The sequence below is a fragment of the Triturus cristatus genome, chromosome 2_2, assembly GCF_964204655.1.
Source record: "Triturus cristatus chromosome 2_2, aTriCri1.1, whole genome shotgun sequence".
Taxonomy (NCBI): domain Eukaryota; kingdom Metazoa; phylum Chordata; class Amphibia; order Caudata; family Salamandridae; genus Triturus; species Triturus cristatus.
This window is the reverse complement of record NC_140582.1, coordinates 1,006,604,081-1,006,624,736: the sequence shown is the minus strand read 5'-3', so window position 1 is coordinate 1,006,624,736 and position 20,656 is coordinate 1,006,604,081. Positions and strand designations below refer to the sequence as shown.

General features: G+C 42.8%; 1 protein-coding gene across 2 annotated transcripts in view; it reads left to right on the top strand.

The window, feature by feature from the left end:
* The window catches only part of CRMP1 (collapsin response mediator protein 1), a 207,313-nt gene that overhangs the window by 146,890 nt on the left and 39,767 nt on the right, over positions 1 to 20,656 (top strand). For both annotated transcript variants that reach the window (XM_085642439.1, XM_085642440.1), the window contains exons 9-10: positions 3,484 to 3,640; positions 20,500 to 20,641. In XM_085642439.1, the coding sequence (XP_085498565.1) occupies positions 3,484 to 3,640; positions 20,500 to 20,641 (299 nt within the window). The remainder of the gene's footprint in view (positions 1 to 3,483; positions 3,641 to 20,499; positions 20,642 to 20,656) is intronic.

Here is a 20,656-nt window from a genome sequence, read left to right as displayed (position 1 = left end):
AGGGTGAAGACGTCCTATGATGAAGCATGACACCAGGTGGTGTGTGAGGCCAGTCCTTCACTTTTTGTGAGATGCCCCCACCAATCTCGCATCTCTATACACCTATAGATCACTCGACTAGGAGCAGCCCCATTTGTGTTCAAATTTCGTGTTGGAGGCTGGTTAGCTCCTAGTGCCCTGTGCCTCTAGTTCCCATCCTCAGTTATACACCAGGGCAAGTGTGTTTTATTTGTAGAAATTACTATTCCCACTCCAGTGAGTGCAACAGTAGGGAGAGTACTAGATAGCGGATGGGTAAAAATTACTATTCCCACTCTAGTGAGTGCAACAGTAGGGAAAGTGCTGAATGGAGGAGGGTAAAAATTACTATTCCCACTCCAGTGAGTTCAACAGTAGGGAAGGTGCTGGATAGAGGAGGGGTAAAAATTACTATTCCCACTCCAGTGAGTGCAACTTTAGGGAAAGTTTTGGGTAGCGGAGGTGTAAAAATTACTATTCACACTCCAGTGAGTGCAACAGTAGGGTAAGTGCTGGATAGCGAAGGGGTGAAAATTACTATTCCCACTCCAATGAGTACAACAGTAGGGAAAGTGCTGGATAGGGGAGGAATAAACATTACTATTCCAACTCCAGTGAGTGCAACAGTATGGAAAGTATTGGATAACAGAGAAACAAAAATTACTAACAACATTTGAGCAATTGAAAACAATTAAATAATCTTAAAAATAAATAAAGAATATTTAAAAAATATAAGATTAAATATATACAACATATAAAAAGAACACATATTGCAATATTAACTACATATAACAAAAAGGTTCAAATATTATATAAAATAAATTAATAAATACATTTATAAACAATATTTATTTAAAAGGAGCCAAAATTAACAAACAAATTATTTAAAACATAAATGTATAAATTTTATTTCCTACCCTATAACACCACACCAATAAAAAAAGAATTCAACATTTATATTTAAATGTATTTCCACAATTAACATAATAATGAATTTTCAACATATTATTAATATAAAATATAATAAACATTCATTGAGTACACATTCTTTAACACTATAATATCCACAACACACACCTAAAATTAACTACACAATTACCATAATTAATTACTAATTAATTAATTTAAATTAATTAACAACTAATTAATAATTCATCAATAAAAAATAAATTACTTCCCACCCTTCCCACCATGTACACCTATAAACACGACAACACACACCTGAACTTAATTACATAATTACCATCATTAATTACTAATTAATTTTATTAATTACTAATTAATTAATTATAATTAATTAACAACTAATTATTAAGTAATCAATTAAAAATAAATTACTTCCCAACCGTCCCATCATTTTCACCTATAAACACTACAACAAACACCTAAAATTAATTACACAATTACCATCATTAATTGCCAATTAATTAATTACAATTAATTACCAACTAATTATCAAATAATTAATAATAAATTACTTTACACATTTAAAACTATAACATCTCAATTAAACAAATATTAATAAATAACAATTATTCATTAAATGTAATATAATTAGATTACTTCCCACCCTATTCCTCTATAAACCCACAACCCGGTACAGAACTAAAAACACAAAATACAAATAAAAAATAATAATAACTACTAAAAATATTCAATAAATTGTATATAATTAAATGTTTTCTCACTCTATTCCCCTATAAACCCACAACCCGCTACAGAACTAAAAAAGCAAAATTCCAATAAAAAAACATTAATAACTACTAAAATTTTAACACATATAATAAACATACAAACAATTCTCCTACAAAAAAACATACATTACACACATATAAAATATATACTAAAATACATAAAATTTATCAAAAATCGATATTTTTAATGACTGTATTTTTGCAAACGATGTTAAATACTTTTTTAAACCGATATTACTTACCTTAAATCGATATTCTTGAACACGAGAATTTGTCTGTCACTATTCCTGACCCACGATAATTTTGACACGATATTTGTGCAATTTATTATTTTTTACTCGATATTCTGCCTCGGCACCGTTCAAATGGCCGACGAACTGTGGACATCCTGCTCTCTCAGCCTGAACTTCAATTCGAAATAAAAAAAAATAAAAAAAAGCAAAATCTATGAACAAATAAGTAAATAAATATGTGTATGCATAAATAAATATCATCTGAGCACCCTTTTTCCTCCAGCCCATACACTCCTCTCCTACCCACTTCTTGCCTCTCTAGCGTACATCCCACCTAACAATTTCCCTCACTATTTTTCTACAGTCCCCTTGACCAACTGATCTTCTGCATAATCCTACTGCCCCTCTATCTTCTCCTTCTCTCACTCAGTGTAAGACACATTTACTCAAAAAGGCTTTGTGAATCATATGTGTCAGCGTAATTTAGTCCTGGAAATTCACGAGTAAGTTACATCTATGCTATGAGTTAGACACAATTATCCATAGAACATGCTTGTCAATTATACCGGGGAAGTCAGAGTAATATACACCTAAGACAGAAGCAAGGCACAAACAACTACTCATAGAAAACGTTCTGTGAATTTTCTCCTTCCCCACAAGTTCCCCATATTCTCATCAGACTACCCAACGCTTGCCCTTGACAACATTACGCCTTAACCTAGTCTGGAGGAACAATATTGCAAATGAAAAGAGAAGAACATGGGAAGTGAACTTGGGGTTGGCAGCTATTATGTGTTTCCAGTTTGAGATGCAAGTACTTCATCCTCGGGACCTTGGAAACTTGAATAAATAGCCTTGACTAACAATTGTTTGATTAGTTCATTTGAATATCTTGCAGAAATATTCAATTAGTGTGCTGCCAGACCTCATGGAGTTGTCACAGTTTTTCACCAGAATACAATTACAAACATTTTTAACGGTGCACAATTGCAAAAGGGTGGTTCCTGCATCCTTGAATTATGAATTCTTTTGGAAATGCTTTGTGGAGACTTTACTCCGACTGATGAATTCCACGCAAAACTATGATTCTCCTACATCCATCCACAAACCTATGCAGTGCACGTAGGGAATGAGACCCATCTACAAAACGCATTCTCTTCTATCCCACAGAACCGCAAGGTTCTTGTCGACACCAGATAGACTGCAGACTGTAATGTTATTACGAATGATGAATGCCACATTGATATTGTGCAATAATTATAATGCAGTTGGTGTGTGATGAAAATAGGTGTTTTACACCTTCTGCCCTCAGTCATCAGCACAGAGTATCTGAATGCTTAAACTTCTATTTTGTTCAACATGAAAAATTGAGTTATGAAGGCGTTGCATCAAAAAAAACTATTTCTGTGTCTCTAGATCCCAAGATATCATCTGTGCTTCAGTTTTTTATAGATGTCTAATTCAGAACACAGTTCTAAAGAAGCTATTGATTTATGTAACACTGGAAAACTGACAAACCTGTATGTCATCACCTTAAGGTGCATTGGTTTTTGGAGAACCTATAACTGCAAGCCTTGGAACAGATGGAACACATTATTGGAGCAAAAACTGGGCCAAGGCAGCAGCTTTTGTGACATCACCACCTCTCAGTCCTGATCCCACCACAGCCGATCATCTGAACTCCCTCTTGGCATGGTATTATTCTTCACTTTTCTAAGAATTGTTCTTCTTTGGTTTAGGTTGTTATTTGATGTGCAAAAGAGATTATGGGCTAATGAATGCATAAAAACTAATTTAATTATTAGAGATAAGTGAACATGTGTGACATTTGTTTTAGCGATTTTCAGTGCAGTTGTGAATTTTGGATGTGAACCGATGTCTCTGGTTTGAAAAAACGAGCTTTGACACAAGAAGATTGTACTTGGGTGCCAACTCTTTGTTCTGGAGTTAGTAGAGTTCCTGGTCACACACTTTTTGATACAGGTAAGTCAAGGAACCCATGGAGGCCGTCAGTTTTGAACACACTTCAAGATATTAATTTCTAATTTATCTTGCATTGGACTTAAGTAATGCAGTCTAAAGATGCCTTGCGGTTCCAAGGATTGTTTCTTATTATACTTTTTATGTGAGCATAAACAGGCTACACGTGGTACCCTATTTTGTGATTTTCAATATAGTGGATGGGGCACTGTAGATTCACTTAAGATGGTTGGCGACAATGATGACCTTAGTGAGACTAATAATGGTGGTCAGGGTAGATAAGAAAGTGACCAATTTAAGCTGCTTCAAACAAAATCAACACATCAAACATTTGATAACTATTACTCTAATATGGATCTCAAGGATTGTTATGTTCGATCACATCGAAATTCATAGAGTCATCTAGGAGATAGTATTGACCCAGGTTCAGATTGTTGAACCACTTCTTCCTTAAGCTCATCAGGGAAAATGTCATCCCCTGGTATTAGCAGAAGTTTTGGAAGTCGCTTAGAAGATTATGGTGTTTCGGTAGTTAGATAACTGGGTATCTAATATTGTTTAAGAGACCTTACCTTCGTAAGAGTATATAGAGATTTGGCTTTTGTTACGGATGCATAAAACAGAGAAACACACATTTACTCATACATATAAATATGTATTCACTAAACATGAATGGAATGCAAAAATATAAGTCTCAAAATCCAAATATTAAATCACATTCACAGCATATCTGCACTCTTCTCTCTTATTTATTGTGAACTTTGTCGACAGAATATACGTTGCATGCACCTTAAAAGAGGCTGAACATAACTGCAAAAAACTTCAATACAGAAGCAGACTAGACTGCTCCTCTGCTAGCATGAAAGATTTTAGGTCTGCACAGAGAGCTTATTAAAATCTTATTCTCAATATGAAAGCTAATTAATATGAGGCGTAAATTGTCATTGCCCACGATTAACACAGATCAGTCTTTATTGTTGTACATTTCCTCTATTCTTCAGAATGCACAGCCTCTATTTTAGAGCTTTCCTACTTTTGTAATAAACTGTCAAACTATTTTGCTGAGAAAATCAACAAGATCTGTGACTCCTTCCCTGATCATTCTTCCATTCAGACAGGCAATCCATTGAATCCCTGCAGCCTCAATGTATCAACCCATCTTCTTCTCAGGAAATCCCCTCCCATATCCCCTTGTGATCATGGGAACTGGCATTCTAATTTTCAATTGAACAACTTCTGTGCCCCTCTGGGTCCTGGGCAGTTACTCTTCCCCGTCTTAATGAGTTTGCCTCTTTGCCTAATCTAGACCTTCTGAAATTATTGTCCTTAGTATCCTCAGGGTCTCCTTTGGATTTCCTGCTGCCCATGATCTGGCTACGTTGACCTAGTGTAATACGTTTTTATCATTTATTAGACCACTCAAGCATTGTTTTGCCCTGCCTTTGGAACTAAACCTGTTGAAGCTTCCGTGATCAATGATTTCAGAACGATGGTGGACAGCAGAAGTTCAATAGTTGTAATACTCCTGGACTTATCTGCCACGTTTGAAACTATTGACAATCAAATTCTACTCCAAAATTCTGGTCCAACCCCTTAAACTCTGCCAGTAAAACAGTAAAGCTTTCTCGTGGCTAGAATCTTTTCTATTAAAATGGACCCTTTCTCTTCATCCCCTACAGTTGTATGTCCTGTGGGTATCCTCATTATCCACCTTTGTTATTCAACATTTATGTCTAGCCACTCACCAAACTCTTCCATCAGTTGAATGTAACTGTTTATTTGTACACTGGCGACACCCAAATTACCATCAATCTAAGTTATGACGCATATAATTCTACTACAGGACTGCCTACCATTCTGAGAACAAATTTCCGATTGGATGAAACAAAACTACTTTAAACCGAAGCCAGCCCAATCTGATATCTTGCCGTATTCAACAAAGTCAATTGTTGGCACAACTCTCTGTGGCCGAGCCAATTAGGAGATTGCCAGAACCGAGTTTCATCTTTTATAGCCTCCTAAGTAATACTAGAATGAGAGCAGAGTTAGGACCAACAGATCAGTAAGGCCACCCAAACTTGTTTTCAACAATTGCAAATATTATGACACATTCTACCCTTATAATAAATGGGGGCGAATGCTTTTGTCCCCTTTTGTTTAGACTATCTTGCTCTGCCTCCTTACATATGACATTCAATTTTATCAACCGTCTCCAAAAAAAAGTCAAAATGCCCTATTGAGTTTGATATTGTTATTTAACTTTAGAAAGATGTGATTTGGTCTCCCGCTACTTCCAACAAATTCACTGGCTGCCTGTGAAGAAATTGCGTTTCTTAAAAATATCTTGTATGATATTTAAATTGTATCACAGATCTGTTGCCAAATTCCTTCCAAGCAAATTTTAAAATACAAACCTGCTCAGGAACCTTAGATCCCCCGACAAAGTCAAATTCAAGGTACCCATTTCCATTACAAAAAAATGAGGCAGCAGAGCATTCCAAGACCATGCTACTAAGCCTAAGCAGTCCCATTTTTCAAATCTACATAGAACGGTGTTCCTACCTGGTTTGGAGACGAGGGGAGATTCTGCCGGAGTGTCTTCTGGACTGCTGCTGTCTGTTTCCCTCCTGCTCCCGCCATTACCAACGCGGACGCTGCACGGAGGGGGACTACCATCCCCAGGATCCTTAGCGGCGCCACGGGAAGCGGAACCCGAACACGCCCACTGCTCTTTCGCGCTGGGAGGCGCTTGAAAAACACTGCGAACCACTGACAGAGCGGGCGGTGTTCCTACCTGGTTTGGAGACGAGGGGAGATTCTGCCGGAGTGTCTTCCGGACTGCTGCTGTCTGTTTCCCTCCTGCTCCCGCCATTACCAACGCGGACGCTGCACGGAGGGGGACTACCATCCCCAGGATCCTTAGCGGCGCCACGGGAAGCGGAACCCGAACACGCCCACTGCTCTTTCGCGCCGGGAGGCGCTTGAAAAACACTGCGAACCACCGCGTCGCGGGACCGCGCGCGGGCGGCGCCGGGAGAAGCCCGGGACAAGGGCGGGACCGTCTGTGGCCGTCCGGGGCCGGAGGAGGCCGGGCAGGGCCGCCCCTCTAAGCTTTCCTCCTCGGATCAGTAGTGTTTGAACTCTTTTGGCTATTTCATTTTACTCATTATAGTCAGTCATTCTTTTTGGTTTAGAGTGTCTTCCTTTTTACTGTTGGTTTTTACTGATTTGTGCCATAAGTTTTTCATTGCTTGTGTTGTGGACACACTAGAATCATGGGGAAGCACTCCAAACCTACAGCTAGTCGTCCGATGACCAGACAGCTAGCGAACTCTACTTCTCAGATCCCTAGTCTTACAGCAATAGACAAGATGCTGCAAAAGACAATCGGGGTGGTGGCTTCAGCCATTGAAAATACAGAAAAACGGCTGTCGATTACACCGGCATTCAATATGGCCCCCCCTCTAGATGGATTGTCTGATTTTTCATCATACCAGGTGGATCCTGATGCTATGTCTTCTATGCTGCCCTCATTCACACAACTACCGTGCGCTCAGGCCCAAATAGATGAGCCAGCTCTAGTGGAAGAAGGGTTATCAACATCTTCCTTTGTGTCTATTGTGGCCCCTACAAAACAGGTTAAGCCAAGGAAAAAACAAAAAAAACAGAAATTGAGAAAAAGGAGACTCTTATCAGCCCCTGCTCCAGATAGCTCTCCCCCTTCGGCCCCGATCCATCATCACCCCCCTACTTCTATCCCTCCGACCTGGGCGACTACCCTATTAATTGAGCTCCAGTCACACATAGACCAATCTCTAAACCTTCTGGCTAAATCCCTGTCATCTAAAATTGACAGGTTGGTTTCCTTAGTTAACTCCAAAGGATTTGGGAAGAAGCAGCCTACCCAGGACCCTAAGGCCAATTCGGGCAGTTCGGAGGGTGCTAGTTCCAAAGTAAATCTAACTAATTCTATCCCCCAATTTGAGCCACCTTTTTCCCCGATGCAGGTGCACACGGATCCGGGCCAGCCCTCTATGGTGCATACAACTGCCCCCTCACACAACGCTGGTCCTCATTTGTCCCTGACTGTGCCCCGAGTCCCTATCGTCGTTCCAACACATGAGCAGCCAACTCACTGCAGGGACTTAGTTTCCCGGAATACAGACGGGGTCGGTTCCCGCCTACCTGAGGGGGGGGACCGACCCCTCCGGAGCTTGGAGGATCCTCATCTTCTGGTCCAGCTTCCCCCGGAGGCAGCTCCTTATGTGATCGTCCTTACAGGAGTTCCTTCGGTTATGAATGGAAGGGGGGAATCCTATCTTGAACTAAAAAATAAAGTCATCCACTGGCTGTCTAAAAATAGACCATTAAAGGGAGTAGGGAGAGGGGAGATCCTTCACGTTCGGAGGGTTAACTGGCTAGGGACCCGCTCAAAAGACATAGGGGGGGACTGCGTCCTGATTAATTTTAGGGACCCCAGAGTAGTAGATCACATTTTGATGCAGGGAGGGCACTACAGAAGGGGTGCTATTGAGGCATTCCATTTGGGGTACTTCTATTCCATCTCCAACACTTTGGTCTCAGCTGATTTACCTTATTTCCACCAGGCCCCACACAATTTGCACTTTAACATCCCGGTTGAAAACCGCTATGGTGCACTAAATGCGGTGGATTGACCACTACATCCGAGTCCTTGTAAGGGAGAGCTTATGCCCGTGGGGGGGAGCCAGGATGAGGATGTTTATGATACATGGACGATGGTGCCCCTGGTTGCCCCGGGATCGGTGAGTGGCCCTGGGCCCCCCTCTCCATCGTCTCTGTCCCCCAGCGCTCTGGTGGGTTCTCTAGGGCCGAACCCCCCTGTGCATTCAGCTTCCCACAGCCCCCCCTTTCCCATCCCTCCGGTTGACAGCTCACTCTGTATACCTCACCGGAAACCATTAGTTGGGTCCTGGAACGTGGCCGGTTTAGAGTCCAAACTCTCTGATCCCGAGTGGGGAGAGTTAATGGACAAATATGACATCTGTATATTTCAAGAAACCTGGCTGCGGTCTATACCACGGAGGGTGGGTTATGCATCTTTTGCAGCCCCAGCAGTTCAGGGGTTGCGAGGGAGACCCTCAGGGGGGCTAGTTGTTTGGGTTGCAACTCACCTGGGGTGCTCAGTAAAGCCATTGGATTCAAAGTCCCCTGATATTCTATGCCTCCTACTAACCTTTCCCGCTAGCTACTCACTAGCAGTTATAAATGTGTACTTGCGCCCACAGCCGGTCCAGTTAGGTTTGTCGATCCTGGGCGCCCTGGAAAATGTTCTACACTCTCTACCACAGGCGTCCCATAAACTAATTGGAGCTGATCTTAATTGCCACTTCGAACCCCTTCCAGGGATCCCTTCCCCCTCCTGTGAGGTGGACGAAATCTATCTAATCCCTGATCTTATTTCCCACCCGGCTAAACGTCTCTCCCCCCTTGCCCTCGAGATTAATAGGCTTACCATTGCACACTCCTTGCGGGCCTGCAATGGTAGACTCTGCCCGGACGTCCCGGGGTCCTTCACCTATAACAGAGCTGGGAGCTGTTCGTCCATCGATTATGTTTTGGTGAACGTAGAATTCTGGGGCCATTTGGCCTCTTTTTCTATCATCCCACGGGCCGACAGCGATCACAACCTACTGTCTCTGGAATTGATTAACAATCTAGGTGGTAGTGAATCTTCTAGGCCCCAATCTCCATTACAAAGTGAGAATTTGGTCCTAGTGGCAGGAGGCAGACGGATCAGGTGGGAAAGGGTGGCGTCTGATGATCTAAAGCTGGCTGATGTATATAGTGCCGTGACCTGCTCCCTGGAAGCAGTCTTCCATCTTCTGAGTCCCGCTGGGGATATTCCGCAGTCCCGTTTTTCCGAACTCCAGACTATCCATATGGATCTCCTTGGTAGTTTGGCCAGTTTTTTCTATAACCCCACGGCCTCAAAATCAAGGCCTCTTAGGCCCGAGCGCTGGTTCAATGGTACCTGCAGGCGGGCTAAGTCTGCCCTGCTAGTAGAAGTAAAAGAGGGTACCCTGTCCAGTATCCGGGCAGCCAGGGCCACCTATAAAGACCTGATCAGGGAAGCTAAAGCCGAGTGGGAGGATCTAAGGTGGCAAAATTTACTCCAAGCTCTAGCAGACCGTGACTCGAGGGCGTTCTGGAACATTGTTCGATCGGGCTCGGTAGCCAGTACCCCAGCATTACTTCCTAATCTTAGTGAGGAGGTCTGGCTCGCCCATTTCCAACCCCTCTTCTCGGCCAGTAACCCTTCGGTTAGTAACGATGTAGGCCTCACACAGATTGATACTGCAATGGACTTGTTGAGCCAGGCAGAAATTGAGTCTAGCCTCTTTTCCCTCCCAGAGATTGAATTGGCCCTCAATTCCCTTTCGGCAGGGAAAGCTCCGGGGCTCGACAAGATCCCCGGTGATCTCTACCGAAGTGATGTAAAAATTTGGGCACCTTATATATGTGTATATTTTAATGCTATTTTGCAGGGCCATAGAATCCCGGACACTTGGTTGGGTGCAGAAATCATTCCCATCCACAAAAAATCTTCCCCATTGGACCCAGCCAACTACCGCCCCATAAGCCTGATTGATGTACTTCAGAAGCTGTTTGCTCGAGTCCTATTATCCAGACTGCAGTTCTGGATGGAGGATCAACATGTTCTAACCTCCCTACAGGCGGGATTCCGAGCTAAGGTTTCTACTATTGATCAACTATTTAGATTACTTTTGATCTATTGGAAAACAGTCAGCATGGGCGCCGGTAATTTGTATCTGATCTTTGTGGACCTTCGGTCCGCTTTTGATATGGTGCAAAGGAAAAAACTCTGGGCCATTTTGCTAGAGATGGGTGCCCCCCCCTATCTTTGCCACCTATTCAAACGACTCCACCTAGGCACCTATGCAAGGGTGAGATATGGGAGAGACGGGGAACTTTCTAGGCCATTTCCGGTAGAGAAGGGTGTGAGGCAGGGCTGTGTCCTGGCCCCCACCCTTTTCTCCCTCTTTATCAATGGGCTGATAGAGTATCTTCTGCGCTCCGCTAACCTGGACTCCCCTGTTTTGGCGGGTCGTAAGGTCCCGGCCCTGATGTTCGCTGATGATACGCTCTTGCTATCTCAATCTCACATGGGCATACAGCGTACATTAGAGGCCTTCTGCTCTTTTTGCAAAATCAGGGATTTGGAACTGAACCTCTCTAAGACCAAATTTATGGTGTTTGGTTCTAATTCGCTTAATTGCCCCCACCCCAAACTGGGAGAGGTTGAGCTGGATAGGGTCGCCACGTTTGACTATTTGGGGGTGACCCTTAATGACAAAATGAACTGGGGTTCCCATTTGGCAAAGGCAAATTTGAGACTAGCCCAATCAGTGGGGGGTATCCTGAAGGTGTTTAACAACTCTTCGTGCAAACCTCTGGGCCCCCCGTTGGAAATCTATAAATCACAAGCCAGAGGAGGAGCACTTTATGGTGCTGAATTATGGGGATACTCCACCCCCGCCTCCCTCTCATCTATTGAGAATTCCTTTATCAGGAGTTTGCTGAAACTACCTGTCAGCACCCCATTAATCCCTCTGAGATGGGATTTAGGTTTGATTCCCATAGAAGAGATTGCCCTGAATCGTCCTCTTCAGTTCTGGAGGCGTCTTTGGTCAACGCCCGAGCTGGAAAGCTATAGGCTCGATCTCGGTGACATTTTGGCAAGGGGTAATTCGGATAAGATCCCCTGGCTTGCCCACATAAAGAACCTTTGCAACCTAATTGGGATGGGGAATCTATGGTCTGCCCCGGAAGTGTCGTGCCGTACATTTTCGAAGAACTCATTGAGGGAGGTTTTGAAATCTTTTAGGAAGGGTATCCTACTCCAGTCCTCCCTGGGTAGGCTCACTGATACTTTTCTGGATATTAAGTGTAGTCCCCTATTTGAAGTCTTCTTAGACGTGATCCAACCTCCTCTGGCTAAGAAACTCTACATACAGCTTAGACACGGTTCCCTTCCACTGAGAGATTTTACCCATAGATGGTCTAACGTTGTAAACCCCGTTAGCTCTTGCCCCCTATGCTCTGATATTCGCGAATCAGAGTTGCATGTTGTTCTCTTTTGCCCCTTATACACTATTGCACGGAAAAAATGGATCATCCAGCTATGCAAGTCTAGGGGCCTTAGGGACTACAAGGAGGTGCTTAGAATTCTGAAATATGACACCACCCCTTTGGTAGTGTTTGCAATGGCCAAATTCCTCCTCTCAATGTGGTTTGCTAGGTCCAAATTTTTGTCTTCTGCTACTCAGCCCCCTGATTCAGTACTACATATATCATCATCTTAGTTCTTTGAGGTATATGTGTATATCACTGGCCCTGGATCAATCTTAACTTTTCTCCCGTTTCGTGGAATAGATCTTGTTTTTACTGTGCTTGTCCTATAGAACTGTCTTAATGTTTTAATGGATTTCACTCTATACATTGTGATTTAATCATGTTTTTTAAAGTATTTATGTATTTATGTCTTTTTATGGTATTTTACCGAAATAAAAGCTTTGACTGACTGACTGACATAGAACCAAGAGACTCCTTTGGAATCATAGACATGCCTTATAAAAACATAAATAAATAAAGTAAATACATGATGCTTGATGGCTTACCCTAGTCATCCTCACTTGTAAAAGCCCACTGCTGAGCCTGTGATCCTTAGCACTTTTGTCTCTCTGTTACTTTTTCCCATCAAACTCCGCCAAAAAGCTCTCAACATACAAATTTCACCCTTTCTTGAAACTAATAATGTTCTAGACTCAGCACAGTCTGGGTTTCAGTCTTCGTACATAGCACAGAGACTGGCTTGAGTTTGTTTTGACCTCCTGTTGTTGGCCGACCAAGTGAAATCGTCAGATTTGGTCCTGCTGGACTTGTATGACACATTTGATACAGTTTCTCACCATATCATACTAGATTGGCTTGCAGAGGTGGGAATCAAAGGCAAGGCCTTAGCCTGAATCACGTCCTATCTTTCCCTTGAGTCCCAAGCAGTGTACATGGCACTATTTGAGTTTAAACCTCTCTCCCATGGAGTTGTTTAGGACTTATCTTTAAGCCCTATTCTTTTTTCATTATATGTTTACCCCTTTGCCCATAGGCCATTTGCTCCTTGTCTTCAGGTTCAAGTGTTACATTTATAACACACAGATCCTTTTATTACAGGATGACAATGATTCCATTCAGAGCTTGCAAAGTTGTCAGCTCTTGGTCAGTGTGGTTGATTTGAGGAGAGTTAACTCTCTCAAATTCAACACTGACAATTATGAAATTCTAATTGTCTTTGGTTACAAGTCTCCGCAGGCCTACACCTAACCTAACCAGTGCTTAATTTGAGCTGTTGTTTTCCGGTGCTCAGTACGAGTATCAGGGCCGTTTCTAGGTGTTTTGCCGCCTTAGGCAAGAATTGAAAAATGCCGCCCCTCCCTTTTACTACCATCACTCTCTCCCCCTGTCAATCAGGCTAGAAGAATTAATGCATTAGATATTCCCAAACTCATGTTTTTTGCCGCCCTCCCCCTTTTGCCGCCCTAGGCGGCAGCCTAGTCTTGCCTAATGGTAGAAACGGCCCTGACGAGTATTTAAATGACAACACCAGCACTTATGACAGTCTGTCACAAGGTGGTGCTGTCTTTTCAGTTTAGAAGTGAGCACAACAACAGTTGTTTATTGATTCAATATACATATAAAACGACCAATACCTGCTACCTAAGCTGTCTGTTCTTATAGGCTAAGGGGCCTGAAATATTCTGGATTGTCACACTTGAAGGTGTGAGATGGTTAGTAACTGTGTTGGCACCGTCACTAGCAGCAGCGATGGGTGATGCAAGCTGCAGTGGCCTCCTGACAAGGGCTTTGGCTCTGCACCTAACCACAATCAAGTAGGCCTAGTTTCGGTATCCCAGGATTAGAATCTGGGTTTTCTTCTTGACCAATATCGTCATTATTGTCTCATGTGAATTATCTCTCTTGAAACTTCTTTCTGTTTCTGAAACTTTTGCATAAAATTCGGCCCCATCTTTCCTCCTACTATAGATGGCTAGTAGTTCAAGCAGCTATACTTAGCCTCCTTGATTACTATAACTCTTTGGTTCTAGGTTCCCCCAACTTTTCATCTCCTGGGTTTAACACATTCAAAATGAGGAAGTTGCCCTCATCCTCAGTCTTCATACCCATTCATTTTCTTCTGAGGTGCTGAAAATCCTACATTGGCTATGAGTGATTGTTAGAATCATTTTCAAATCTCTCTGCATCATGTTTTGTGGCTACCAATTTGTTCCTCTCTATTTCCATGTGAAATTGAGTTGTTGGTTAACTGGGGGGTGAGCTCTGGTCACACAGCAACCAGAATCCTTGGCTGGGTGTGGCACAAGCCAGTCCTAATTTAACCTGTGCTCAATCCTCTGGTAGCTTGGCATGGAGCAGTCAGGCCTAATTTAGAGGTGATGTGTAAAGTATTTGTGCAAATGTCTAAACAGTAATAAAATGAAAACACCACACAAAAAGGATCCCACACCAAGTTAGAAAGATATGACTTTCTTTTATGAATAAAACAAGACCAGCCACTCGGAGCTGGGTTTTAATGGCTTGATAAGAGGCACTTGTTCATTGCATGTCTTATGTATAATCAGGGTATATTGAGATATGTACATTGTCTATCAGAATTATGGTCATGTTCACACGCGTCAAAATTCTGCCAAAAAGCACAAACCACCAACTGTGGATATCTGGTTGCGCTGGACCAGGACAAACTTGCAAATTTAGGCCGACGGTGATCGGGTGTGGGCCAGCTGCAGGGATCCAGCTAGGCCCACTGTATGCAGTACCTTAAATCCTGGTTTGCGGAGCGTTTAAGGATCCTTGTCGAAGATGTGTTGTGCACAAAGCAATGCATGGGTCCGAGATGCGGCAAGGCAAGAGCCTGCGTTGTTGTCGAGGATCCTGTCGATGGGGCTTGCGATGCAAAGTCCGGCATCTGGGATGCAGCACCCAGTTGGACAATGCATCAGTTCTGAGGCTATGCAAGGCTACGATGTGGAGTTTGGCGCCATCGTCGAGGCTGCCATTGAATAGAGATGAGAGGGCCTGTGTTGAGGATGTGTCGTGCAGTGGCGGATCCAAAGGCGATGTGGGCTACGGTGGCAATACGGGTCTTTGTGACGGGTTCAATCCAAGCAGCAGCAGAGATGCAGCAGTTCGGCTCAAGGGTTGTACCACGTACCAGAGGAGATGCATCGGTTCCGCTGGATCCACAGAGGCTGGCAGAGCACCTGAAGCCCACTTCCAAGGGTCCAGAACTGGGGTGGATAACTTGGCAGGGTATACTCACAGATGGCACAGTCTAGGTGCAGGGTTGTTAGAAGCCTGTAATGTCCAGGGGCTAAAGATCAGGAGGCTAGCCAACTAGCCTTGGAGTCACTCTGCGTTTAGCAGATGTAGGTCCTGTCCTTCTCACCCAGGCAAGAGGGAAGCAGGCAACAGGCAGCAGGTCAGCACAGCAGGGCAGCAGTTCCTTCGAAGCAGCAGTCCAGCAGAGTGGCAGTACTTGTAGAAGCACAGCAGTCCTTCTTCCTGAAAGAGTATACACAAGTCCAGAAGTGTACTGAAAAGTTGGTATCTGAGGTCCAGTGTTTATACCCAGTTGTGCCTTTAAAGTAGGAAGAAGCCTCTAGAGGCATGCCCTTGAAGTGCGCAGATGTCCTGCCTTCCTGGCCCTGCCTGCAGACTAACTGCAGGGGGGATGCAGCCCTTTGTGTGGAGACAGGACATAGCCTATTCAGGTGTAAGGGAGTCTGGGTCTAGCTTCTCCCTTCCATCCTACCAGTGATGGCCCATCCAGTCATACCTAGGCTCCCCATTGTGTGTGGCTGTCTAGGAGGAATGCACAAAGCCCAACTGCCAATTACAACCAGTCATGTGGCTCAGAGACAGGCTGCAGGCAACAAATGGCTAAGGCAAGAAAATGGCAACTTTTTAAAAATGGAATTTTCAAAATTGTAATTTACAATCCATCTTCACAATAGAAATTCCAGTTCCAGAGACACCAAACATGAACTGGTAAGTACTTTAGACCTGAATAGTAGTGGTAAAGTGTGCAGAGTCCTGAGACCAGCAAAAACGTAATCCGCAAAAACAGAAGGTCTGAAGGCAAAAAGTTAGGGGGAAAACCACGCCAAGAATGCCAGGTCTAACACCATCTATCTCTCATCTTTTTGTTATTCCCAGCTTTTGTCACGTGAAGGTGGAAGGCTGTCATTTTCCTTCCTATCTGCTAAAATCTTTAACTCCTTACTCAATTTACTGCAAGCCCATGTCAAACGCCAGTCTTTTTGTAAAGCACTAAACACTTGGCTCTTTTTCCAGCTTCACCCTAATGCCTGAGTCTTCTTGGTTTTCTGTATTATAGCGCCAGGACAAATTTCATGTAATCACACGTTTTACATTACTTCACACTCTTCCCAGGGCACTAATGACACAAGGACTATTGCATACCATGTGCCTGCTTCCTGTGGATCTACAAATCTATGCTCACATTTCCCTTTAAGTATTACAGATTCTTACTTGAAAACATCACTGTTAATTTCTATGATGAACTTTTCTTGTTGAGGAGGATATTTTGCAGAATGAAAAATATATCAGCATCTCCCATTTAAGCCATACCATCTTATCAGGGACTCTGATACCTATTGGTCATAATGTTTCATTAGGAACACTGATCACATTTATTGCCCTCACAATTGTAGTGTTTTCCACATTTTCAAAGTGAAGTTATAGAACAAAACAACCATTAATAATTATTCATTTATGTTCACAAGAGGATTGAAAGCTAACTCATGCTTTGATAATGATTGATCTTGACAGGGAACACCAAATAAACCTACATAAAATATCTAACACTCAACTAACGTTGCATATAGAATAAGGAAACTTTTCCTTTTCTGTTAGAAAGAACACAATTGTATATGTTAGCTCTGTGAAAGACACAGGATACTCACTTTAACTTTCCATTTATTTATAAGCCATCCATTCATAAACACAATATTTGGGAGCTTCTCCAGTAGAATATTCAACAGAATCTGATCTGTTCAGAGGGACAGTAACATCTTTCTGCTTCCAAGGATGATAGCAAACCAAAGGCAACACATTTGTCTTTGTTAATTGACGTGTATCCCTCCAGGTGGACTACATTTTATGGAGCCTAGCAGTGTGAGAATCTGACATTGTTGAGGCTTAATTTACAAAGCATCAGCTCTGCCTTTTCCACCTTGTTGGCACTTCAGTAATTAACAAAATGGTGCTAACTGCGGAATTTACTATATATTAGAGGGAGAGGAGTTGGCCTAATGGCTAGGGCGGTCGACCTTGAATCTGGGGAACTGGGTTTGAGTCTCGGCAATGACGCTGAACATCCTGTGATTCTGGGCAAATCACTTAATCTTCCCGTGCCTAACCAAAAAATAATAATTAATGTGTCCTCATGTAATGCAACTGGTGCTATGTAAAGCGCTCTGATACCCGATTCGGGTCATGTTCGCGCTACATAAAACTCTGTAAAATAAAAAAATATATATATTAGGCTTATCACTAGTATTTGGGCCAGGTATTGCACATGTAATAACACAAACAAGTGTCTTTGTAGAGCTCACATTTGCCAGGAGGGGTTTTCTAGATACTAGTGGTAAATGATGGATGGGTGTTTATTGTTATCCAACTGACCAGTACTCATTTTATTGGCCTCAGAAGTATAAAAGGTTGTGTAGACCTTCACAATTAGAACTTGTGACCAGAAGGTCAAACGTAGATACCTGCAGTGAATGCTTTAATCCATTGAGTTAGCACACCTGACAGATAAGTGTTTGGCTTTTAAACAGTTTATATCATATTAATGATAATTCCCACTGGCTTATCTAACCTTCTGCTGTACCTAAGTGCTATTTGCATGATTCATAAAAAGTTGCCAAAATCGTCTCTTACCTCATTGCCACACATATGATATTATGCAAAATTTGAAAACTGTGAATGTATCAAGAAAAGCGGCATACATTATTTATGCCTTTAACACTAATTGATTTGATGCAACTTTAATTATGTCATTAGGCAGCATAATGCCACTGATACCCATATACTCTAAGAATATATAAAATGCTGTGTGCACTGTGCACCCCCATTTTTTGCTGACTGGTACTGGTGGCAATTGACTGCCTGCCCCTGTCTAACCAGGCCCAGGGCCAGTGCTATGTTGAAAACACATGTGAGAACATCCACGTGCATTATGGTACACTATATATTAGGGTACGTGCACAGTTGGCATGACCTACCCTATAAGTCCGTAGTAGATAATAGAGCAGGAGGATTTAAACTACCTATAAATCCCTAGTTTATAATAGGGCATGGCAGTTTGGAGGCCAGCAGCCCTTTATGCACTTTTATGTGTGCACTGCTGAGCACCTGAGGTCATTTTAAAAGCAGCCCTGTGTTGCAGCACTGTGTTTTAAAGTAAATTCACTGCAAACTCGACTTTGGTGGTAGGGGCACTTAAGTGATAATCCACAATATGTATGCATTTTCATACCCCCACGGTCTCCCCTAGGTGTCCCAGGGGCATCAGGGCATGTAACTATAAGCAGGGCCCTTATAAAAGACATTTTATATGCCTTGGTGTTGGAGAAATTGCACTTTTCATTTACCCCATTGTAGATCCCCAGCCACACAGGATAACATTGAAATGGTTCATGAACACATAAATATTGCTAGGAATTAGATACGTATTATTCAAGGACTTAGGAGAATGGTATTGATACATCCAACAATATGCTATTGTTGAATGTATCAGAAATTATACAGAAAAGAAGTTATAAGGCTTTCTTGTCTGTAAACTAAAATTCACCCATTCTGCATTACTCCCTGATTGGTCAGAGTGAACAAGATTAGCCAGGCTGCCTTGATGAAGTGATAAGTGGCTCACCCAGGGAGAGGTCTGTTGGCGAGAGTTCTGCTACACAGGAATGCCAGAGCAGGGGGGAGTAGTCATAAAGTATGAAGCTTCAAAGAAGGAATAGGACAGGGAATGCCAGGTCCATATACCCCCATCCCCTCTGACCCAGCCAAATGGGCGGCTTAAGGAAGGAATCTGCAGTTGTTAGGGGGTGAAGAGCTATGGAAATTAGCCATACTGAGAATTGGTTTAGTTAGCTCTTCATGCTCTGCTGAGATTTCAGCCATGTTGAATTTTGGAGGAATAGTGTTTTCTGGGAGAGGATTATGCCACACTTTGGAGAAGGTGGTCTTGCTCTGGGGTGTTGCCTTGCACCTCATTGGACAAGCGCGCCCTCCTGCTTGATCCTAGAAAACACTGAATGAATATGTGAGAGGTGCAGAGCCTCTCAGATCTGATGCTTGAAACTAAGAGAATAAGGATTGCCATGCTGGAACCTTGATTTGCACCACCTGGCTGACTGCACATGATGCACAGTCTGAAACTACAGCCCTGTGGATGTACCTTGCTTCTAAAGGATTAAAGAGTGGACTCCCTGTAAGCTACAGGCTAACAGAGGTCACCTGGAACATCACCACCAAGATACCGCTGCCTGGAATGCGTCTTGTGGATTTGTAACGGTTTTGTCCAGGTGCATTTTGGTAATAGTGGTCGCATCTTGGAGATTCCAGAACCTGGGATTGTGTTTTGGACACTTTGGACCCTCAAGAGAAATTTCAGAAACAAGTTCCAGAAGTTTGGAGCAACTTTGGAAAATAAGCTCCATAAGGTGACCGACTCAACTGCGAGAGCCAAGCCGACCACCTTCAACCGCTACTCGGCCTGGATTCCAGGTTTGTCCTGCTGAAGAGCTATGGAGGTCCAACTTCCAGAGTTTAATGAGAGGTCCCTGAAAGTTAAGCCTCCAAACCCTCACTGAATCTGGACTGTTGAAGACCATCGAGAGACCCTGGCGATGAAAGATCTAGAAATGTTTCTAAGTCAGAAGGTAACATTTTGAACAGGGCCTCCCACGCAGTGTATCCGTGCAGGGCTCCATTACAGTTGACTTGAACGTTTGTCTTTATCCCTGTCAAGCGCGACCAGATGTCCCAGACCAGCTTTCAAAAATTCATATCTCCGGTTTCCTACATTGGAGTTTTGTCGTTTTGGTGTCATTTTAAAGATAAAAATATTCCCTTTTGTTATAAATTGGTGTGGCATTTTCTTGTGTGTTGTGTCTTAATTATTCACTGAATTGGTGTTATTTAATGCTTTACATACCTATCTCCTAAGTTAAGCCTGCCTGCTCAAAGCCAAGCCACCCAGGGTTGAGCAGGGGAATAATTTACTGAGACCTATTCTGAGCCCTAGACCGTGTTAGTGGCTTTATTGCAAGTGGTAGATGCATATTTAAAACTACTAATAACCCACTTTCTAGCAGATGCCCAAAACAGCAATGTGATATTGTTTAAAACCTGTATCGTGAGTTTGATTATTTAAAAAAGCAGCATGTTTTAATTTTTTTCAGCGGTGACCTACAGGTGACAGGCAGTGCGCATTGTTCTTATAGTACAGCACAGAAAGCCATAGGAAAAGACAACTTCACTTTAATTCCAGAGGGAGTCAACGGAATCGAAGAAAGAATGAGTATCGTATGGGACAAGTCTGTAGTAAGTATTTTATTT